This window comes from Garra rufa, chromosome 1, assembly GCF_049309525.1.
Source record: "Garra rufa chromosome 1, GarRuf1.0, whole genome shotgun sequence".
Taxonomy (NCBI): Eukaryota; Metazoa; Chordata; class Actinopteri; order Cypriniformes; family Cyprinidae; genus Garra; species Garra rufa.
Window position 1 is genome coordinate 34,994,217 of NC_133361.1, and position 24,160 is coordinate 35,018,376.

Here is a 24,160-nt window from a genome sequence, read left to right on the forward strand (position 1 = left end):
CAAACAGACAGATAGATACGGATCTACGGAGAAGACAGATGGACAGACAGGCCGACAGACAGACAGACAGACAGACAGACAGACAGACAGACAGACAGACAGACAGACAGACAGACAGACAGACAGACACACACACAGACAGACAGACAGACACACACACACACACACACACACACACACACACACACACACACACACACACACACACACACACACACACAGGTGGACGGACAGACAAACAGACAGATAGATACGGATCTACGGAGAAGACAGATGGACAGACAGACAGACAGACAGGCCGACAGACAGACAGACAGACAGACAGACAGACAGACAGACAGACAGACAGACAGACAGACAGACAGACAGGCCGACAGACACAGGTGGACAGACAGATAGATACGGATCTACGGAGAACATGTCCGTAGATCCGATAGAAAACGACGGATATACGGAGAAGACAGACAGAGCTTCATCTCAGTTTGATCTTTGATAAACTCTCTTAGAGCACCACCATGTGGAATAAATTACCACACACGCTAATGTTAATCTTTAGTGTTTATCTTTAGGATATGATCTTATATGTATACAGGCTATAAGAATACACAAAACAAAGAGTAAAACAAAAATAAAAAAGATGGATGAACGAATAGATCAATATATATTAACATTTAACTTATAGAGTTAATCGGAAGTCACAGTTGTCAGTAGTCAGTAGAAAGAGAGAGGATGAGTCTCTAGAGGTCAGACCAGATAATGGCCAATAGGGGGCGCAGCTCGTAACATCCCGTCATTGTTTATTCCAAAATGACGGAAAACAGCGCGTCGCCGGAGGATCCCTGGCTCAAGGTAAGGAACAATAGTCAGAAAAAGACGGTCCGTTGATTTTAAACAGCCATATCCTCTTAAAACGCCCTCGTAAAGTGTGTTTCTGTTTATCTGAGTAGGTCTGCAGTGGTTGGTTTCACTCTCTAGCTCAGCAGGCTAGTCGTAAAGTTCAGCAAGTCAGAAGAAGAATCACCCTGCTTCCCAGTTTATCGTGGTGTTAAAATGCAGTGTATTTAGCGGTGCTTTAGACAACAGAAACGCGGCAGAAAACAGTTCTGCGCTTCAGCGGACTGTTTATGTTGTTAATATTAGAATGGAACAGCAGATGTGTAAGAGTTGAATCTGCTAAGCTAACTTGCTTGTTGGCTACATTGACTATTTCTGGCTGTGTTTCAAAAAACGTATTGAAACTGCCTCACTAGACAGATATTTTCGGGCATCGAAGGAGCGTTCGAACGACCGAATCGACTCCCCAGAGGGACGGGATTCGATTCAGGTGGCTGGTGATGCCCCCGAATACTGTCAAGACGACAAAATGAACCTCACTAGTTTTCTTTGTTCCTTCACTACATTTATTCTGCTATTCCAGGGAATACTGCACTTCCTGTCGCATTCATATGAAACGAATAAAATAAAATATGCCCTCAATTGCACCGACTGTAATGACAGCTTGACAATGTGACAGTGATTGCTCAATCGGAGAGTTTGGAGACACATTATGCATGTAGATTAAATGTCACCTGTTAAAGAGGTTATTTGGGTCACATCACAGTGGGGAGTTAGAGGTGTCCCAGATAAAGGTAAGGCAGGACAGGTCAGGCTCTGTTTGCATATGTGATCATCAGTAGGCTGGTCTCTGACTGTCTAGTCTGGCTGGCTTTGACTCTTCTTCTGTTTGTCTTTTTACATCACATGTCACCATGTCTCAGCAGACGGACGGCACCTTCAGTGACAACGGCTTTGATCACAGTGAGTACCTGAGCTATAAAATATTACTGAGAGTCTCAACTAATGTGTTTTTCTTCAGCTTATATAACAAGACAAAGGTGAGACTTAACCCATAGGCCAGACTTAACTTACTGAAACTACTTTGTGCTGTCAAATGTTAAAATAACCAATAAGCTTATAGTTTATGCATTTATACTTATGTCTGTATCATTAGGTTTCTTTGCCGAGAGTGCTCGCAAAGGAAGTTTGGTGTCAAGAGCCAACAGCATTGGATCCACAAGTGCCTCTTCTGTACCAAACACAGGTGATAATACCAATCTAAATCATCTAATATCAAACATGGCCATTATTTGGCATTGATAAATGTGACCCTGGACCACAAAAACAGTCATAACAAGAGAGAAAAAGAAAATATGTGTTGATTATTGCAACAACAGTCTAGTAACACACAGTTCTTCTCCGGTTTAGATGATGAAGACAGTGACAACAGACATGAGACACCTTATAAGGAGTCGTATAAAGACCGGAGGAGACAGGCGCACACACAGGCAGAGCAAAAACGCAGAGATGCCATTAAGGTAAGAGAGAGAAGGGCAAACATTTATAGGGAAAACAAAGACAGAAAATATAGTAGTTTATATAAGAATAAGGGAACCTAAGTACTTGGAAGTGACAGCAATCGATCATAAGCATAGCATAGTAATTATTTGACTTGATTAAACATTCTAAACATTCTATTTTTAATATTGCAATAGGTTATGGTGGTTTTTGGGTGTTAACTTGTGGTTCAATTGCCTTTCTGACAGCAGCTGTACTCTGTGACTTTCAGTTCAAGGCAGCAGCATTGCAGTTCCGTCTGATGCAATGAAATGGAAGAGTTTCATGAGAATATTTTTTTTTCTGAATGTTCCACTATGTTTACTTCACATGCTTTCACATACTTCACATTTACTTTCATTTAGTACTAGTTTAAAGGGATGGTTCTGAGTAGAATTGACTTCATTGCTATGCACTTCGAAGCCCATCTAAATACCCCATCCGAAGTTTTTTTTACCTTAGTCAAACATTTATGGAGATATTAGAGTTTTTCGAATTGCTTGTTACAGGAGTGAATGGTACATGTGATGTATCTCGTAAATTGCACCACTAAACGTGCAAGTAATCTTACCAAACTTGTACAGTAGTGTAAATAGGTTATGTACTCACAAAACGCTGCATCAGAACATTTGTAAGTCCACCATGAGTGTTTTAAAAACACGTTTTACCCGAGAACTACTAGTCTCAGAAACTACAAGTCGACGTCACTTCCCTGGTTTGAAAAAAGCACGTAAAAGTCCTCCTACTACATCTATGTGCATGTCAACTTGTAGGAGGACTTTTACGTGCTTTTTTCAAACCAGGGAAGTGACGTCGACGTGTCGCCATTTGTAGTTTTTGAGACTAATAGGGATCAGCTAAAACGTGTTTTTAAAACACTCATGGTGGACTTACAAATGTTCCGATGCAGCGTTTTGTGAGTACATAACTTATTTACACTACTGTACAAGTTTGGTAAGATTACTTGCACGTTTAGTGGTGCAATTTACGAGATACATCACATGTACCATTCACTCCTGTAACAAGCAATTCGAAAAACTCTAATATCTCCATAAATGTTTGACTAAGGTAAAAAAAACTTCGGATGGGGTATTTACATGGGCTTGGGAGTGCATAGCAATGAAGTCAATTCTACTCCGAACCATCCCTTTAAGAGACTAACTTTTTTTTTTTTTGCCAATTAGATACTTTGTGATTATATAGCAATATGGAATTATTAATAATTATCCATCAACCTTAAGAGGTCATTAACTGCTTTTATATTTTATTTTGTACGGTTCTCTGAGGTCCACTTATAATGTTAAGATTTTTACATCAAAAAACATTAGAACTCATTAGAACTCTCTGTTTGAATAGGTGTGACAGATTGTAGGCTCGGACATAAACGCCCACTGCTATGATTAACTAACAGTTGTGTATGTTTGACAGCCTACATCTACAGCCTACATAGATGGATGCTAGTGTGATTTAGGTTAAAAACACATAAATACTCAGTGCATATCAAACTATTTTTATTAACAGACAAAGCAGTTACTCACACTTGTGTGGTGTGACATTACTATCAGATCCAATATAGTTGGCACGGCTTTGTCTTTTATTTTTAGTCTTTCTGAAAATCTTGCATCAAATTGTGCCTTGTTTGTTAACAAATCTGCAGTAACATGAAGAGAAGAAAGGGTCAACTATAGTGACGTGGTCTGGAACTGTCTATTTGAATTGGTTAAATTTAACCAATAGACATTTCACTCTCTATAGATACATTTTTCATGTCTGTAAGGCAAGTTTACACAGAGTTTCGAAGTTTCGCGCTCAAGTTCACAGACACAGAGACGGCAAAAAGTGCATCCTATCTGCTTTAATTATTTTACAAAAGTGCAATGTTTCGTTGTTATTGTTAGTGTACACAAATAAATGCAGTCTTTACAGATTTGAAAAATGTATTCCTTTAATCTGTGTGACCAAAAATGACGGAGTATTTTAAGAGCAAGTGACCGCACCGCGCTACTGTTCAGTTTCCACACTCCACACAGACACTTGAATAGTGCATATTTTTAACATTAGATTGAGCGGCCATGTAAATTTGCTACTACATACATCTTTCAGATGTAAAGCCATATTTGAGGCCGAAGAATGATGAGCATTTGGATATCCTGCCCCATGTGCTGTATTACCACATAGACTAGCTGTTAACAATCTGTCCATCACAGATGGCGTGACTTCTCCACTTCCTCTGACTAATAAAATTTTGGTCACCCATGCCTCTTCTCATCAACTATTGGGGGGGCAGCTCTACTAATTCATAAATATTAAACCTTTTAAACACTGTTAAAACTACACACTGAGTGACCGATACTAGAGGATGGATACCCGAGCCGAGCCCGACGGAACCCGACGGGCCGGGCCGAGTTCGGACAGATATTTAGAAAGGATGCTCGGGTTCGGGTCGGGCTCGGTCACATCAGCGCGATAGTGCGCCTGTGTTATAACGGCGCTTTTTGCCCAGTGTGCACTGATGCTCTCATCTGTTGACATTTCCGAACGCTTTCCTACAGTTGCTTAATAAAAGCGGGCTTTCCACACAAAAAAAGTGCAGGTTTCATTAGTATGAGAAAAAAAAGAGATTTTAACTGTGTCGGGCTGGGATCGGGCTCGGACATAAATATCTTAATGCTTGTCGGACGCGGGTCGGGCTCGGACAGAAAAATGCGGCCCGATCCGCACTCTAACCGATACCATCTTTGTCCTGGAAAACACTTGTTGGTTCGCATCGAGTTCGCAGTTTATAACATATTTTATTTAAATTTATTTTCAAGATCTGAGTTAAACTATCTATTATTGATTTCAGTATGGCTATAAATGTCATGCAGTAAGATATTTACACTCACATTAGGCACTTTTAACATTAAATAAAACACATAATAAGTACCTGAGATTATAATTGTCATAGTTTGTATTTTGTTCCAGCCACGGCACTGCAGAAATAGAAACCGTTTCTAAAATAGAAATTTCACGTGTCAGCGTCATGGCTAATTAGGACAAAAACTCAGAATAACACGGAAAAGATACCTTTTATCGCATGTCGCCACATCGCATGGCTTCGGTGTAGACGCGGTGTAATGAGAAAGTTTTTAGTTCTGAAACTTAAAGGATGTTAAAGGAGTACAATGACCTCTCATGTCAAAAGATCAAGGGAACTTTGATTTCTCAGTTCTTGAATAAATCAATCACCGGTACCTTTAAAGCTTCTCTATTGTTGATAACAGCTGGCTTGTGAACAACCCAAAACATGCAGTGATGAGTTCACATGAAGCAGAATTTGTGAACGGAGCTGCTTTGAGATCGTGAAAACCCTGGATTCTGTGTAAAAGAACAGTGCTGTGCTTCTAGTATTCTACTTCTGTCACCTTAATGTGTATGCATGCATCTCTGTCTCACAGAAAGGCTATGATGACCTGCAGTCTATAGTGCCTACATGCCAGCAACAGTCTGACTTTGCCATGGCCACACAGAAGATTAGTAAAGCTACAGTCCTGCAGAAGAGTGAGAACCTTCATTATCTATTTATGTTTCCTTGTCACATGTCTTTCACTCTGGAATGGAAAAGCTAAGCAACTCGTGTGTGCGTGTGTTTGCAGCAATCGACTACATTCAGTTTCTCCACAAAGAAAAGAAGAAGCAGGAAGAGGATGTTTCCACACTTAGGAAGGAGGTGATGGCGCTGAAAATTATGAAAACGTGAGTGGTTAGTTATTTAGAGTTAGGCCGGGATATTTGAACTGCTTAGGCAGACAAATGTAGTTCCCCTTATTGTCCTGCAGGGTTGTTTTCGGCTTTCAGAAGGCTTTATCTGACACGGTCAATCTTCTGCCAAGAAAGATAACACCCTGTAAGACCTTTGAGGTTGAGGGAGGAACAAGTGTCAGATACTGTGTCTCTAATGGACACTTTTGTGGGGTTTGTTTCAGGAACTATGAGCACATTGTGAAGGCCCATCAGAATAACCCTCAGCAGGGCAACGAGCAGGTTTCAGATCAGGTGAAGTTCAGTGTGTTTCAGAGCGTCATGGACTCTCTGTTCCAGTCCTTCAGTGCCTCAGTGTCAGTCAACAGCTTTCAGGAGCTCTCTGCCTGCGTCTTCAGCTGGATCGAGGAACACTGCAAGCCACAGGTAGTGCATATGCTCACACAATTAAGGCCTGTTCATAGCTGTATTATCTAATATGTTGCACTTCTCATGCTTTTTGACTTAAAGGCCCACAACAATATTTAAAGGCCTCATGAGTTTTCCAGTTGTTTGTGATTTACTGGATAAAGATAAAAAAAATAGTCTTAAAAATAGTTTTTAGTCACAATTTCTACTTGATAAATTTTGAAAACTAGAAAAAAAGCATGTATATTTTTATAACATACATAATAATATAACAATGATTTAATATTTTATTATTTCTCCATATAGTGGACTTTAACGGTGCCCGCAAGTTTGAACTTCCAAATTGTACTTTAATTGCAGCCTCAAAGGGTTCTAAATGATCCCAGCCGAGGAATAATGGTCTTATCTAGCCAAATCTGTAATTTTTATTAAATGCATTAATATTTATACACTTTTTAACCACAAATGCTGGTCTTGTCTAGCTCTGCGATGTGGATACTCTGTGCGCTCCGGATTAATACAGTTAGGGTATGTCAAAAACTCCCATCTCATTTTCTCCTCCAACTTCAAAATCATCATTTTGAAGTTGGAGGAGAAAATTAGTTTTTCAACATACCCTAACTGTATTGAACCAGAGCACATGAAGTATGTATGCGCATGAACATCTTGGATGACAAGGGGGTGAGTAAATTAACTGTACATTTTTGCAAGTTTTCCAAGTCTAGAAATTAGGCTATCCAAGTTTTTTTTCTAGACAGTGGGAACTCTGGCTATTTTAAAGAAAAACAGTTGTTGAGGAGGTAAATGAAAAAGATTTAATTTATATTTTTTTGTTTAATTTAAAGCTTGTTCAGTTCAGTCTTGTTCAGTCAACTTTTAAATCATTAGTAAGTCATCTTGCAAGTTTGCTGAGTGCCCCTTTTTTTGTTCACATAGCTGATTGCCATTTTCCTTAACAGAAAATATGCATGAAATGATCAAATGTAAATGCCCCTCACCACAAACACAAAGCATGTACTTATGTACCAATCAGACAAAACTAGGGCCCTGTGAAATCCGTTTTTTTCCCCCCAGATGAATGATGGAAATTACACAGTTTAACAGCAATTTATAAAACGTTTAATAAAATGTACATTTTTAAGGCCCTATTAATTTTATTTTTTACCAAGTTTTGTGTTTACCATGCTTTGGGTTCCATTTTAATGGTTTCATTAAATTATAATAATCTCAAGCATCTCTAATTCATTATATTTTATATATATGATTTTTCTGGTAAATAAATTCTGGTCAATAATTTTTCTGGTAAATATTCCTTAAAATATAATGTTTAAAGGAGTAGTAATGTACAGATAATGTCCTCACCCCCTTGTCGTCCAAGATGTTCATGTCTTTCTTTCTTCAGTCGTAAAGAAATGATGTTTTTTGAGGAGAACATTTCAGGATTTCACTCCATATAATGGACTTCTATGGTGCCCCTGAGTTTGAACTTCCAAAATGCAGATTCAAAAGGGCTCTTCTTCCTCGGGCTGGGATCATTTAGAGCCTTTTGAACTGCATTTAAACAGCATTTTGGAAGTTCAAACTCATGGGCACCATAGAAGTCCATTATATGGAGAGAAGTCATGAAATGTTTTCCTCAAAAAAAATAATTTCTTTACGACTGAAGAAAAAAAAGATTACTATATTATATATGATCATATTCAGTAATATTTTTGTCACAGTTTTGTCAATTTAAACAAACTTTTATTTTGATGGGTTGCTGTGAGGACCTTTAAGTTTCTGTTTGTATATGATATAGCTTTTCTCAAAAGACACAGTAAAATTTTCATGGAAGTGACTCTCAGAGAAGTTCTAGAGACTGTTTATGTGTTCATGTACTCATTTATCGAGGAGGCAGAGGCTGTAAACACCGTGAGCGTCAAGCGCGCTTCACTGTGCGTACTGTGTAGTAAACAAAACTGCGCATCTGTACCATTCATTCACACAGAGACATACCGTTTTGATTTATTCATCTAAAATGTGGCAAATTTAGTTACATTCTGCATTATATAGTAAATTCTATTTTTATGACTGGATTTCGCGTTTTACCGCATCGCGGAAATCATAGGACCCAACAAAACAAGCCAGAAATGCATTAAAAAAAAACAAAACATGCCCTAAAATAATAATGCTTTAATAGCACTGTACTCAAAATAATATAGTCAACCTGATCACTACACAAGCAACAGCAAGCTTCAGTTTTTTTGTCAATCACCTACACAGGCCTAAATAAACACTGAAAACTCCCAGACTGACCGTGTCTTTCTGTATTCTTTACAGACGCTGAGAGAGTTTGTGGTGACTGTGCTGCAGCAAGTGAATGGCCAGCTGTACTGAAGCTGTCAATCTGTATTGTGTGTCTGTCTCTCAGGCTAAAATCTCATTCAAAAACACTCTTTCTCACACACACACACACTATGCAGCAGGGTATCAGCACACTAATGGACTGGGGTGTGTTCAAGAACTCTAAAGAGATGAAGTAGCACTCTCAAGGATTGACTGATATTGTGAAGCGTTTATGGCAATGATTCCAATCAACAAATGTGGAAATGCAATAATTCATTCAGATCTGTCATTTTATTATTAATCATTTAAAAGGTAATGTTTACCATTGTATATTCCGTTTCCTCACACCTTCAGCTGGTTTAGAAATGAAAGAATGTGTAATGTGCTGTTTAGTTGATGTGGTCGAACACACCTCAGTCCTAAAGTTTAATCATTTTTTTTTTTGTATTTTTAGTCTAAAACCAGAACCGTTTCATCAGTATTCATATTTTCAAAAGTCTGCAGTTGTGATGCTAAGAAAAAATAGCATCCTGACAACCACAAATATGAGGAACACCCAGCTGTCAAACAACCTCACACCCCATATACTGCGGTGTGCGTGTGCGATATGTCTCAATTTTGCTGCATTATAAACCAGACAGCTGCCTTCGAATGATTAAGCTTGATGTGTTGCATTTAGTTATCATCTTTACCTCATGTTCAAGTCATTTTCCAAAGCACAACTACATTTTCACCTTTGCAAACAACTTAGTACTAGAAAGGGGAGCCAAGAGGTCTGGTTACACTGTGATATATCACTGTCAGTTGTTTTTTTACGTCCAAAAACAGCTGTCCTGCATGCTTTAATATAATTAAAGTTAGGCAATGCTGAGCCATCTTCGTTCCTCTTTTAAGCCACTGTCCTTGGGATGCTGTGACCAAAGATTGCAGTGTCTACGCACAAATAATGAAAGATAAACCTCTGTTCGTCATGTTATGTCAGTTTTTGTTCAGCTGTGTGTAGCGCAATAATGTTTTATTCTGCATTCATATTCATGGTTTTAAGCTCTTGTGATCAGTATGCTTTGTGTTGCATAAGCTATCAATGAAGACACAGTCGCATCCGTGCATGGTAGCAGCTTCACATGGTGTGACCGCCCAATTCTATTTATATTTTAAATGAATGTTCAAGCATAATGAAATTTAGATTCGAAGTCTACTCAGGACACAGATTTTTAGGTATCGAAATCTTTTTTTTTTAAATAACAGATGATTGTACAATCAACTGTTTGACCTGTGCTGGAATAAGGGACGTCTTTAAAAGTTAAGCCATACAGTGAAGGGAAATGTCAGCTCACAGAAACGAGGCCCTTCGTGCTGAACTGCTATACTAGACTCTGTGCTTCTGCATTTCTGACTTCAACAGAAGAATCTGTTTGAAATATTTTTGTATCAGTATAATTTTTTTAATTGAAAATAAACAATGTTCAAACTTATTTACAGCTTTGTTTGTTCTTTCTTTCTCAACAGAACACTTATAAATAGGATTGGTTTTAACAAAACGGTTCTCTTGGTGCTCCAGAATCCTCTATATTACTTTCCAACCTTTCCAAAGGTCTGGTGTCCCAGCAACGGTGTTGGCGGCGTCTGAATTTAATAAGAGAGTCCTCCATCAGATGTTGGGCATTGCCACTTTATGGTCCTCATCTGTTTCAATCCCAGCCTCCTCCTGATTTCAAACACAAGATGAAGAGGAAAGACTCAGGCAGGCAACATTGAATATAAAAAAATATTGCTGCAAGCAGCGATTATCAGGTTCAAGTGCTTTAAGGCAGTTAAACACATGAAAAAATAAATTACATATATTTAGCAAGCCTGTAACCACCTAAATGATTAATCGATGATTAAAATACAGGTAATTTACCAGAGAATTACGATGATTTTTAATGTTTATGTCCACCTACGGTCCAATCTCCACAAAACTTTGCATGCTTGTTCAGAATCATCTATTGCAAGTGCTCCTCTAGTTTCGTGAAGTTTTGAGTTTTCATTTAGGATTTATAGGCTTTTGGATATATTTGGACACGCCACTTTTCTAAATGGCCCCGTTATAGCTAACCAAAGAGTAAAATTGCACATTTTTTGATAATTATTGATCTAGAGAGTCCAGAGAATTGTGCTGCGGGGCTTTATCTTGATGAGTGAAAAACCTAGGACTAGTTTGCAAAAGGAGTTTATGTACATAATCAAGAATATTTAATGAACAGTTTAATTGACAGCAGTGGTTCTTGAGGCAAAGTTGCTCAGTATGAGGAGATCTAACAAATTACATGAATATTGTGGATGTGTGAAGCACCATGTGATTACAGAGGCGTAAAACTTGTTAGCGCCAACTAGTGATTAATATTTTTTTATAGTTTTTATAGACCTCTAGGGTTATGAGTTTCATTCCGATTGACCTCTGTTTACCTTGTCTAAAAGGTGCTCAAAAATCATTGGCTGATGACGGCCATGTTTGCGAATGTCCTCATTGACATGTGGCACTCTTGACAAAGACACGGCATACCAGTTTTCAAGTCAATCGGTCTAACGGGTGCGTAGTTATTGCCATGTTTATGTTTTTTCCAGAACGTTTTAACGGTGCGAAAGTTAAACTATTTTTTTTATAATTATTGATATTCACTCTACAAAGGATCTTTCTGCATGGGTAAAAAACCTAGGACTAGTTTGCAAAAGTACAAAAAATAAAAATCTCAAAGATCCAAGTCTCTCCTGTGCAGAAATTATAAGCAAAATATTTTTTTATTTTGGTTAGTTTTTAACAAGAACTTATTTGTTAGAATTAAATAAACAATAATGAAGTTTTTTTGATAATGACAGTACATTGAAGCTTTGAAAATAACTATTAATAAACTATAAATCAATTTTATTTTAAGATTTAACATTTGTAGATGGTCTAAAGCAAGAGTTGTAAAAATTCTGAAAACCTTTTAGAGCTCATATTTTTGTTTAAAAAAATATAACGTATTGGACATTAATGAATAAATCAGTATATATAAAATTATTTAATTTACAAGTGTTTTGTTTGTGATTTTTTTTTATTCATGTTAGCTATAGCTTCTGATCGTTAAATCAAAACATACTCATGATTTTATGACAAAAGTTTCATTTAATCACAGTCTAAATGTTATTTGTGTATTTTCCTTTAATTTTATTAGAAGTACGCTAACAGTGCCCCCAATGGAATTAAAACTCAAAAAGCAGCGATCCAAAAGAGTAAATCTAATCATCTTCCAGGCAAAACTTTTCTTCAAGAATGAGCCACACTGCTGATGTAAGCTAATTACTAGCACACCCTGAGCAAATGCAAGTTAACGTATTCCTCTAATCAGCATGACATATCAGCATAATTTTTCATATAGGGCAAATGGCGATATTTAAAGTCATTATCGGCTGATTCCAAAATCAGTCCGACAATATGGTGCATGCAACATGTAACCATTAACTGACATGAGAGAATCATGAACAAGCAAACTGGTGTAATTGAAATATTAACGTCACTTCTCAGGGGGTACTTCAAGTAAGGTTTGGCTGTCAAAAAAGTTTGGGAACACATTCTACAGGAATGACTCACCAGAAACTGTTTCTTGCTCTTTGGGTACCCCTCCAAAATAGCTCCAACCATATCATTAACCTGGGAGATAAATAGACATAAATGGCTTAAAAGCTGTGCTTGGAGTTTCATATTATGATACATAACATTTAATAGGTAGCTAAATATCTGTTTAGAGTACGATTTGTAGCACTATCACAGGTATCATTTGTTAAGTCAGTTGAATGTTGGCAGTGATAATAAAGATCATAATGTGCAAGAGCAGTTTCTACTCGTACATACATAAATCATAGTGTTGAGGACACAGATCAAATGAATGCACTTTCATAAAGGCAAGCCTTATAGCTGTATCATTAAAAATTAGCTGACATTTTGTCTCCTGGGCAAGTTGTGAATAAATGTTTTCATGGATCATTACCATTCTCTTCCTCTTCCCCCACTCTTTCACATAAGTCTCTCTCTCCTTGTATACCTGAGGGCCAAGAAATACATTTGTCAGCAACACAAACAAGCATAATATACTGTTGACTGCCCCAGGACAGCCACATTATCTGTATAACCTTCACCTAATGAATCAAACATATCCCAGAGATGCTAGATTAGATTATTCTTTTTTTTTTCGTTTCAATTTAATGTGCAGGGCTCAACAATAAGAATGGCCCAGGGCCAGTTTGGGAGAGATTCAGGTCAGTGGATGGACTGTCATTTCCCCTAATCGACACTACATTTTGTGGTCATTAATCATGCACAAAGCTGGTAAATGTTACCAGTTAAAAAAAAACTACATACAGTCAAGCCCAAAATTATTCATCCCCCTGGCAGATTCTGACTTAAAGTTACTTTTATTCAACCAGCAAGTTTTTTTTGACCGGAAATGACACAGGCTTCTCCCAAAAGATAATAAGACTATGTACAAGAGGCATCATTGTGGAAAAAAAAATATTTCTCAGCTTTTATTTACATTTGAACAAAAAGTGGCATGTCCAAAATTATTCATACCCTTTGCAAACTGTCACAGTCTATGGGAAAATCCAAAGTTCCATACCATTCCAAATAGTCCAAGCTGTTCTAAAGCATCCTAATTACTCTGATTCATTGGGAACAGCTGTTTTAATCAACTCAACAGGTGAAAAACAGAAGCTCTCTGCTGTTGGTTTGTGGACAGTCATGGCTAAGACAAAGGAGCTCAATGAGGACCTGCGGCTGCGCATTGTGGCTGCTCACAAGACAGGAAAGGGCTATAAGACCATATCTAAATGTTTTGAAGTTCCAGTGGCTACAGTGCAAAGTGTTATTAAAAAATACAAGACGTTCCGCACTGTGAAAAATCTCAGAGGACGTGGTCGGAAACCAAAAGTGACATCTGTGCTGGCCAGGAGGATAGTGAGAGAGGTAAAAAAGAATCCAAGGATCACCACCAAGGCCATCCTGATGAATCTGGGCTCTGCTGGTGGCAACATCTCAAGGCAGACAGTCCAAGAAACACTGCACACCGCTGGGTTCCACGGACGCAGACCAAGGAGGACACCACTTCTCCAGATAAGGCACACAAAAGCCTGCTTGGCCTTTGCAAATGCTCATCTGGACAAAGAAGAAGACTTCTGGGCTTCTGTTTTATGGTCAGATGAAACAAAAATTTAATTGTCTGACCACAATGATGTAGGCTTCATTTTGCGTAAAAAAGGAGAAGTCTTCAACCCTAAGAACACCATCCCCACTGTCAAACATGGTGGTGGGAACCTAATGTTTTGGGGGTGTTTTTCAGCCGGTGGGAACCTAATCACAGTAAATGGCACCATGAAAAAGGAGCAATACATCAAAATACTCAACAACAACATCAGGCAGTCTGCAGAGAAACTTGGCCTTGGGCACCAGTGGACATTTCAGCACGACAACGACCCAAAACACACAGCAAAAGTGGTGAAGAAATGGTTAGCAGACAAAAACATTAACGTTTTGCAGTGGCCCAGCCAGAGTCCTGACTTAAATCCAATTGAGAATCTGTGGAGCGAGCTAAAGATCAGGGTGATGGCAAGGAGACCCTCCAACCTGAAAGAGTTGGAGCTCATCGCTAAAGATGAATGAGCAAAAATACCAGTGGAGACATGCAAAAAGCTGGTCAGCAATTATAGGAAGCGTTTGATTGCTGTGATAGCCAATAAAGGCTTTTCTATTGATTATTGAGAAGGGTATGAATAATTTTGGACATGCCACTTTTTGTTCAAATGTAAACAAAAGATGAGTAGTAATTTTTTCCACAATGATGCCTCTTGTACATCGTCTTATTATCTTCTGGAAGACATCTGTGTCATTTCTAATAAAAAAAAAACTTGCTGGTTGAATAAAAGTAACTTTTAGCCAGAATTTGCCAGGGGTATGAATAATTTCAGGCTTGACTGTATATATACAAAATCCTTACTGTTGATTCCTGAATAGATCATGCATTGTGAATTTGACTACTATCATCTCAAGGCCAAAAGATCAGCAGACATTAAAGAATGCAGTGATTTCGAACCTTCTGCCTCTCCTCGGGGGTCACATGGTTTGTAGCTGACTTGATTTTATCTAGCCTCTCTCTGTACCCAGAGCACTCTGCCTGCAGCTCCTGGATCTGAGTCTTCATCTCTGCTGTGGTTAATGAGCTGTTCAACTCCTTCAGCTCTGAGGGCAAAAAGATGAACTTTTTATCAAATACAAACAGTCTGTGCAAAAGTTCAAACAACACATATTTTATCAGCAGTGCATGTCGAGTGCACACCTGCATCCAGCTGCCTGCAGCTCTGGGAGATGGTCTGTACTTCAGTACTGAGTTCTGCAATACGAGCATCCATGTTCTTAAGTTCAGCATCACTCACATCTGCAAACTGAGACTAAAGTGACAAGAAAGGACGTGTGTCAGGCTGTTTAACCAACACCAGTTCTCTTAATATTAAGAGCAAACTGTCTCCATCCTACGTCACGATTTGGTCAGTTACTCGGATGTAAACAACAGCATGGATTGCACGTTTGATGTACTACTGAATACGTTGTTCTGCCAATTTATGCTGTCTAAACCCCGGAAAAAAACGTGTGGAAGCTGCTAAATCATATAGAGAAGGGCTATAAAGCAGGAAGCAGGAAAGGTCGCAATATTTTGACAAATTACAGCTCATTTGGTGGAAAAGATACATAGGAGTAGTATTCATTAAGATTTTAGCCTAATATTTCACCTACCTGACAAGAATTCATAAGAACAAACACGAATGTTGTCAAGATTCTTGCCCTCGAAATCCTGCTTCAGTTTAGCCAACCACAAACGCCTTTTGTTTCTCAAAACGTTTTTGCACTCTTCTCCTTGATTTGTTATAACTTTTGGCAGTCTATAGTACTCCAAATGTTTTTTTCCCAGTCCAACTGATTAGTACAGCCCAAAACATGACAATAATTGACTATGTTCAGCAGCAATAATTAACTAAATATTTGAGTTTTGTTCGATTCAGTGACACTGTTTTTACGTTCAGTGCTGCCAATATGGCTGATTGATGACGCATCGTGAAAACATTGTTTTGTTTTTTTTATATGAGGAATCAGACCAACCTGATCTGCAAAGTAAATCTTCTGCTTTCCATAGACTTTCTCTTTAATCTTTCCCTCTTGGGCCAGCTGCTCCATTGCTTTGACCACAGCCTGTGTAAGTGCAAAGAAAATAAAGGCGTTTAACATTATACAATCATTTAACATGATACAAACTGTAATACTAAATGATCACCACAAACAACTCTGGTAATATCAGAGACTCTTAATATCAATGGACAGATGTCATCAAAGCAGAACTGGTCAAAAGTGTTTAATATTAAATGTAATGTTGCTTTTTACCGTTTTACCCAGACCACACTGCTTCTGTAGGTTTGTAAAGACATCCTGAGCACTAAAGGGTCTGTTTTTCTCGTTCAAGTAAGCGAGGATCTGTGCAACACCTGAGTGTGAGACAAAGATGGAAATCGAATGTAGTATAGCTATATCATTCATGAAAACATAACCAAATAATGGCATTAAATGTTCACTAGTGTACGTTAAGTAAAAGAAAAGAAGCATCGCGTACCTGCACTGTCTTTTTTACTCATTGTTTATTCGGTCTAGATCTGTCAGCGATCTGCACTCTTCTGTTGTTTACCTCAGTCAGTTTTCGCGCGCCGAGTTGAATTGTGGGACTACCGGTGATGACGCCACGTACGTCATCTTGAAGACGCCATTGGTTTGTGTTTAATTTTCTGGTTATGAATATGTGTTTGCGCTTTTGTTTTGTAACTAAGTTAAGCTTAGTTAAGAAATTAAACATCTAAAACATTGTGTCATTATAGTGTATAGGCCTACTGTACACATAATGTATACTTGAGTTTATTAATGTAAAGTTCACAATCAAAATGCCATTTGCCAATGTAATTTTACATCACAGAACTGGTTAAAACCAGAATAAAACATTTATGTATGCTTTTTTAATTATTCTTGCTTTTTATTATATTTCTAAATGAATTAAATCAACCTGGCATGTAAAAAGTTGTTTGATTATCATTTGTGCATTTGCTGTATAAGTACACTAGCGGTTAAAGTTTTTTGAACACTAAGATATTTAATGTTTTTTCTCTTCTGCTCATCAAGCCTGCATTTATGTGATCCAAAGTACAGCAAAAACTGTAAAATTTTGACATATTTTTACTATTTAAAATAACTGCTTTCTATTTGAATATATTTAAAAATGTAATTAAATGTCAAAGCTGAATTTTTAGCATATATATATATATATATATATATATATATATATATATATATATATATATAGTAACATTAAAGCATCAGGAAACAGTAAAATAACATTATAAATGTCTTTATCATCACTTTTGATCAATTAAAAGCATCCTTGCTAAATAAAAGTATTCATTTCTATAATTAAAAAAAAAAAAAAAAAAATTATACTGACTCCAAGCTTTTGGATGGTATAGTGTATAATGTTAATATTAAAATATATAATCTTTTTATTTCAGATAAATGCTGATCTTTGGATCTTTCTATTCATCAAAGGATCTTTAAAAAAATTTACTCAACTGTTTGATAATAATAATAAATGTTTCTTGAACAGAAAGTCAGCATATGATTTATAATGAACATGTAATACTGAAGACTGGAGTAATAATGGTGCAAATTTAGATTTGATCAAAGAAATAAGTTATTTTAAATAGAACAAATTTTTCAAATTTGTACCGTTTTTTCTGTACTTTGTATCAAATAAATGCAGGCTTGCTGAACAGAAGATACTCATTAAAAAAACTTTTGACTGGTAGTGTAGAGCTAGTTAATTTTAATTGGATTTTATTTTATGGCCTTTACATATTTCTGTTGTTTTGTAATATTGTTCTGTAAATGCAATAAAAAAAAATCTTACAAAAATGTATGTGATAATAGTCATTATTATTACAACAACGTAGAAATTTTATGGTCACAAAACAAAATTAAATGCATTAAATATCTAATAAAAAGATCACGCTTTTTACTTAATATATATTCATTCATCTCTTTATTGTCTTGCACATCAAAAGTTATCAAAAACCAATTACAGAGATGGAAGAGGGAAATAGTTCTGTACAGAAATAAAAATCACTGACATTGCAGAATCCAGCTACAGAAAGACTCCAGTACAATGCTCACACAAAGAAAGAAAAGATGAGTGATTCTGTATTTCGCATTTGCCTCAACATAGCAGACTGCTAACTGATTTATGTTTAAATCACTAACATCAATACAACATCAATTGATGACGCCGGGCATAATTTTCTTTCAATGTATAAACCACTACTTCATTATCCCATTTGAATTGCTGGTGACTTTTGTTGAAATCGACCACAAAAAGGTGAATGGACAGGGTAAAATAGCCAGATAATTTTCCCACTGAATGGTAAATCACACTGACACATTTAAAAAAAAAAAAAATCTGGTCATACTTTTTTTGAAAAGAAATATGGACAATTTATCAAATCAAATCAAATCAATTAATATACATAAAAAGTGTGTCCATATATTATAAACTTATTATGCATTATACTTCAACCATTTTCCAAAAATGGCATGTATATCACATGAATTACCCCATGAATTACTCAAGCCTTTAACACAGCAATCCAAATAATATCATCAGCAATTCAAAATCTTAGGGCTCACAACCAAGCATAAACGAAACTGAAAAAAGGAGAAAAGAGGTTGAGTAAAATCACAGCAAAAGTGCCAAACACTTCAATAAACAGTACTACTCTTCTAACCTAACTCAAGTTGGTTGGATAAAATAAGACTTGGGTTTGAAATGTCAAACAAACTGGAATAGCAGGAAATGACAGACTGTGAATACACACGACAAAGATAAGCTGCTTCCTTATAATTCCTCAATGCTCCATTACTTTAAATTAAAATGAAAAAACCAAACTGTATGCTTGGAAAATAGAAAACACTTCACTGATCTCTGGTAACAGAATGCCTTTTTATCAGTACAGCAGTTTTCCGGTATGTTTCCTACTTTCCAGCATACACAATAATGAAAGCTAAAGGCCAGCAATGATGGGTCTCATCAGCATTGGGTCAGAAACAGAAACGGTTCACGTGGCATAAGTGCAAAGTGAAACAAAAAGGGTCAGCATCTACTAAGAAACAGCTCATTTAATTCCACCAGCTTCATCATACCACAAAAAGGGTGTTTTCTTAAGTCCATGGTGCTTTAGTACTGTACTAAATCCATATCAGACCAGACCAGAGAGGATGCAGAGGAGATCTACAGTTTTTGTTTTTTTGCTGCTACCTGTATAAAATTTCCTGCATAAAGTCAGATCGGTTAAAGGTGTGTTTGAAGAAAGGAGGCTGTGTACGAACAGGTGGCAGTTACAGCCGGATGTCTTGTTTGAGGTAGAGTCATTACAAACAAAATTAATGTACTGCCGTATTATCCAGATGAACAGCATTGCTGAGCTGCTAAACAAGTTGGTATTGTTTCATTTTTATTTTTTTCAATATGACTGACGAACAGATGAATAACAGCAATTTGAAAGACAATACACTGTAATTTTCCTTATTTTTACAACATAGATCTGGAAAATTTAGGAAAGAGCTACTGTCATTTATTAACGCTTGGTTTTCAAGTAATACAGAAAAAAAAATCCAGCCCCTATGAATTTAAATGTAAATATCATTGTGGAAGAAACATCAAAAATAAGCCAAAGGACAGGTATTGTAATGTAATGTAATACATATATTTTTATACATTGTTTGTTTGTTGAGACTAAAATTGCTGGGCAATGATATATAATTAATACATTTGTATTTTATTATTATATTATTCCTGACTTAAGAAATTTTCATTGCCATCAGATAGACATGATGAGAAATTATGTGCAGTTACCATGTAACTGCACATAAAAAAAAGTGATAGTCCACCCAAGAAACAAAATTCTGTCATAATTTACTCACCCCTGATGTTGTTCCAAACCCTTATGACTTTATTTCTTCTGTGGAAAGAAGATATTTTGAAAAAATGTGATAACCGAATAGTTTTTGTTGCCATTGACTTCCATTGTATGGACAAAAAAGAGAGACATTTCTCAAAATACCTTCTTTTATGCTTTTAAATGATGACAGAATTTAAAATTTTGGGGAATTACCACATTAACAGCATGAGATGAGGCTGCAGCCCTAATATGTCACTGCACGTCATTAGATTCCTCTACTCAGTGACGTCTTGACTGTAGATTTCGCAATCTTTGTTACAGGCGACTTCTGAACTGTATACACTAAAGGGTTAGTTCACCCAAAAATGAAAATTCAGTCATTAGTTACTCACCCTCATGTCGTTCCAAACCCATAAGACCTCCGTTATTCTTCAGAAGACAAATTAAGATATTTTGGATGAAAACAGAGAGCTTTGTGACCGCAAGACAGCAATGGTACTACCATGTACCATGGCCCAGAAAGATAGTAAGGGCATTGTTTTATGATGCTACGAGAATACTTTTTGTGTGCAAAGAAAACAAAAATAATGACTTAATTCAACAATTTCTTCTCTTTCTTGAACGTGTCAGCTGTGTTGCTGTCTATGCAGGCTCAGAAAGCTACCAGATTTCATTAAAATATCTTATTTTGTGTTTCAAAGATGAACGAAGGTCTTACAGGTTTGGAACGACATGAGAAATGAATGACAGAATTTTCATTTTTGGGTAAACTTTCCCTTTAAGGGTCTTCTTGATTTAGCATTGATGATGGAATGTCTGATTTGGTCCCATGTGTTATTATTGAAGACAAACAATACAGCAATTGATGTGAAGGATCTAAGACTTGGATGTAGTAAAAAGGTCTGGTGTTTGTTTTGCTGGTTTCTAAGAAGTTAAAGAGATTTTGGATGTTTTTAAATGTTACCATGATTGTTGTCCTATTGCTTAGCCTACAAAGTAAATCGGAGTCTTTCACACACGAGTCTCATACACACTTGACACGAATGAGAGAGGACACGGAAGCTCACGGAGCATAAACAGAGAAGATTCAGACTACAAACAAGATTACTTCACAGTGATATCAACTGCAGCCAGTGAAGGAAAACCTGGCAAGTGAATCTAATATTACATTAACAGTGCAAAACAAACACACTCTCTATCCGTCGCACTCACTCAGATAATTGAAAGCATCTCAGTAGACATTCAAACCAACACTGCAAACTTCTTCTACTTGGATCAAGGTGCGAGGGTCACGAGGAGCAGACAGACGGAGGGAGTATCTGTAAGATGGGCTCACTGTGGCTTCCCCAGGAAGTTGGACAGGAAACTGGCCCCCTGGGTTCTGCCCTGGCCACCCTGCCCCCCTCCAAACGGATCCAACTGGTTCAGCTCAGACTGGTCTAACATCTCAAAGTCATCGCCATCAAAGTCCAGGTCTGTGTCTAGTTCCGAGCTCGATTGCTTTCTGTATCCCCTCGGAGCGGCTCCTGCTCGTGCGCCGCTCCCTCTCCGAGGACCTTGTGGTGGCCGGGGCTGCATGGCTCCTGCGATGGCTGCCTGGATCATGTTGCTGGCGATGACCCCTGCCAGGTTTGTAGTGAGGTCAGAGGTAGCATTTAGTGAGCCAAGGGAGATATCTGGGTCGAGGTCTTCCTGATCGGAGTCCATCTGGGTGTCCAGGTCCAACAGGGCGGAGGTAGAGCTACGAAGGCCAGAGAGCATGGCTGAATTGAGACTGGGCAGCCCAATGCTGGCATCATCATCATCCTCCATTAAGGTGGCATCTGGGTTAATGGAGGGGAAGTCTGGAAGCCCACAGGCAAATGATTCCTCTGGATCACTGTGTCTGTCTAGATCTATTAAGTAAATGAAGATTAAGATGTTATTGCATGCAATAAATGATGCTTGGGTCATTGACATGACAGTTTATTTTTTTGTACTATTTATTTAATATTAATAATTGATCATTTGATTTAAAAAAAAAAACAGGAAAAACTATTTTTATTATTATTATAATTTAAAATAACTCTTTTCTATTTGAATATATTTTAAAATGTAGATGTATATTTTAAAATTAAAATTATTTTTTAAAATGTAATATATACCAAATCTGAATTTTCAGCATCATTACTCTACTCTTCAGTGTCACATGATCCTTTAGAAATCATTCTAATTATGCTGATACATTCCTAATATTATCAGTGTTGAAAATGGTTGTGCTGCTTAATATTTTCTTTTCAGGATTCTTTTATGAATAGAAAGTTTAAAAGAACAGCATTACTTGAAATAGAAATCTTTTGTAACATTTCAATCATCTTCACTGTCACTTGTGATTAATTTTATGCATCCTTGCTAAATAAAAGTATTAATTTCTTTTTAAAAAATGCTAAAAAAAAAAAAAAAAAATCTTAATAATCTGTACATTCACGTGTATTCTATGAGTAAGGAAAAATATTTTATTACTTGATGGTTGCACATCATGAGTCATTAAAAAAAACAAAAACATACTGTCAGTAACTACTCATCCTCATGTCGTTCCAAACAAATAAGACCTTTGTTTATAACACAAACTGAGATATTTTTTTTTATTAAATCAGAGAGCTTTTTGACCCTGCATAGACAGCAATACAACTACCACGTGCAAGGCCCAGAATAGTATTAAGACATCATTAAAATAGTCCATGTGACATTGGATCAACCGTAATTTTATAATGCTATATTATTATACATTTATAATTTTTTATGTGTGTGCATAGAACAGGAAGAGAAGAAATTGTTGAATAAAGTCATTATTTTTGTTTTCTTTGTGCACAAAAAGTACTACCCTTCTGTGCTTTGAATGCGTCAGTTGCGTTGCTGTCTATGCAGGGTCTGAAAGCTCTTGGAATTATTAAAAATATCTTAATTTCTGTTCTGGAGATGAACAAAGGTCTTACAGGATTGGAGTAATTAATGACAGAATTTGTCAATGGTGTAAAGGGTTTTTAATACCATATGAAACCAACGTAAAATGCAGAAAGGACATTACTAAGACTTTAATGCATTTTAAACCACATTTTCTTTCCTTTTCTTTACTGTAGACACTCTTGTCATTGACTCGCAAACAAAAACTGAAAAGAGTCAAAGTGTGGAAGACGTCAAGGTGTCTTACCCTCAGAGCCTTCTGTGAGGGGTGTTTGACCCCTGGAGAGGTTAAAGGTGCCGTTATCCATGTACGACACCTCAGCATCTGAGTGCTCGGAGTCAGTGAGTGCCAGTTCCTTAGCAACCACTGCTTCGTCAAACTACAGGTACAGAATATTTAGAGAAGTGTGAGTGTATTCGGGGAAAAAACAAAAAACAAAACAAAACAAAAACAGTAATCTTCCTATTTGCTTAGTACTATCATGAACCTCTGGAGATGCCCTAATGTAATGACTATGCAGCTGCTTTAAATCCCTGTGTTATAAATAACCCCTGTTTCTGGGCTCACCATTGGGCAGAACGCAGCCAGTTCTTCTTCGCTGTCACTAGCGTCATCTGATGTCCCGCTTCTGATGGGCTTACGAAGAACTGCAAACACAGAAGGGCCAATATTAGTTTAGTTTATCACAACTTCTGTAGTTTATAAACTGCCACTTCCATTTCTATAGCAAGAAATTTCACCGGCAAAATCAACATGATCCACACAATCATAGATTTTGAAAGATTTCCCAATGCAGATCTTGCATCGCATTAAGATTTTAAACGCTATTTTGCTGTGTTGACCAACAAAAAACTGCTTGGATCTTGGGTCTGTTCCTGGTGGAAGATGTCTGTATAAATCTTCTTGTAAATAAACTACCGGTGCTTTTTCTGAGTTATAAATGTCTCGTTTTAAATGTCAAGGCCCTTGGAAGTCTACTAGTGAAGTGTGGAGCTACTTTGTGCCTCGTAAATGGCGTAAAACAGTGATTTATTTACATGGCTATTCCGATGCCCTGTTGACTCTCATTGACAGCCTGTTGTGAGCATCGCTAACTGACCCCAGATTTCGGACAGCTGGACACAAACCGAGATGAGATATGCAAGGTACGTTCACACTCGGTATCATGATTCAATACACTTTAGGTCAAAATCACACCGGAGTTCTCCTTTAATGAATCTTATGTTTGTCCTGAACAGTTAAACTTTGTTTTTTCAGTATTTTTGTGTATTTGAACCCTTTATAACCAATGACTATGATTTTGAGATGCATCTT

At 37.0% G+C, this 24,160-nt stretch overlaps 3 protein-coding genes across 4 annotated transcripts in view; 1 reads left to right on the forward strand and 2 right to left on the reverse strand.

Moving 5' to 3' along the window:
* The first annotated feature begins 758 nt into the window (after nt 1-758).
* mlx (MAX dimerization protein MLX) lies at nt 759-10,322 on the forward strand. Of its 2 annotated transcripts, none has more exons than XM_073833446.1 (8): nt 759-849; nt 1,758-1,797; nt 1,991-2,080; nt 2,245-2,354; nt 5,811-5,913; nt 6,009-6,108; nt 6,339-6,540; nt 8,842-10,322. In XM_073833446.1, the coding sequence occupies exons 1-8, from the start codon at nt 808-810 to the stop codon at nt 8,896-8,898; spliced, it is 744 nt and encodes a 247-aa protein (XP_073689547.1). In that variant the 5' UTR covers nt 759-807; the 3' UTR covers nt 8,899-10,322. The 2 variants fall into 2 exon arrangements, with proteins under 2 accessions (XP_073689547.1, XP_073689552.1); XM_073833451.1 differs by having other exon boundaries at nt 774-849; nt 1,761-1,797.
* Nucleotides 10,323-10,417: 95 nt separating this feature from the next.
* On the reverse strand, nt 10,418-16,603 carry psmc3ip (PSMC3 interacting protein). The gene is made up of 8 exons (XM_073833461.1): nt 16,521-16,603; nt 16,295-16,395; nt 16,016-16,105; nt 15,198-15,309; nt 14,955-15,100; nt 12,858-12,911; nt 12,461-12,520; nt 10,418-10,555 (listed from the first exon to the last, which is right to left on the reverse strand). Exons 1-8 carry the CDS (start codon nt 16,540-16,542, stop codon nt 10,499-10,501), a joined length of 642 nt encoding a protein of 213 aa, XP_073689562.1. The 5' UTR covers nt 16,543-16,603; the 3' UTR covers nt 10,418-10,498.
* A 1,370-nt stretch (nt 16,604-17,973) lies between these two features.
* The window catches only part of retreg3 (reticulophagy regulator family member 3), a 13,481-nt gene continuing 7,294 nt past the window's right edge, over nt 17,974-24,160 (reverse strand). Inside the window, exons 7-9 of the mRNA XM_073839240.1 lie at nt 23,414-23,493; nt 23,093-23,225; nt 17,974-21,797 (exon numbers count right to left, since the gene is read on the reverse strand). Of these exons, the coding sequence (XP_073695341.1) occupies nt 21,235-21,797; nt 23,093-23,225; nt 23,414-23,493 (776 nt within the window). The 3' untranslated portion in view covers nt 17,974-21,234. The remainder of the gene's footprint in view (nt 21,798-23,092; nt 23,226-23,413; nt 23,494-24,160) is intronic.

Bases quoted from the DNA above. Each gene is read 5' to 3' on its own strand.
- mlx (XM_073833446.1), top strand. From the start codon at position 808: ATGACGGAAAACAGCGCGTCGCCGGAGGATCCCTGGCTCAAG. The intron at 2,355-5,810 runs GTAAGAGAGAGA...TCTGTCTCACAG, and splicing joins AACGCAGAGATGCCATTAAG to AAAGGCTATGATGACCTGCA. The intron at 6,541-8,841 runs GTAGTGCATATG...TATTCTTTACAG, and splicing joins AGGAACACTGCAAGCCACAG to ACGCTGAGAGAGTTTGTGGT.
- psmc3ip (XM_073833461.1), bottom strand. From the start codon at position 16,542: ATGAGTAAAAAAGACAGTGCAG. The intron at 12,912-14,954 runs GTTCGAAATCAC...CTTGGCCCTCAG, and splicing joins CCCCCGAGGAGAGGCAGAAG to GTATACAAGGAGAGAGAGAC. The intron at 10,556-12,460 runs GTGAGTCATTCC...GTTTGAAATCAG, and splicing joins AGAGCAAGAAACAGTTTCTG to GAGGAGGCTGGGATTGAAAC.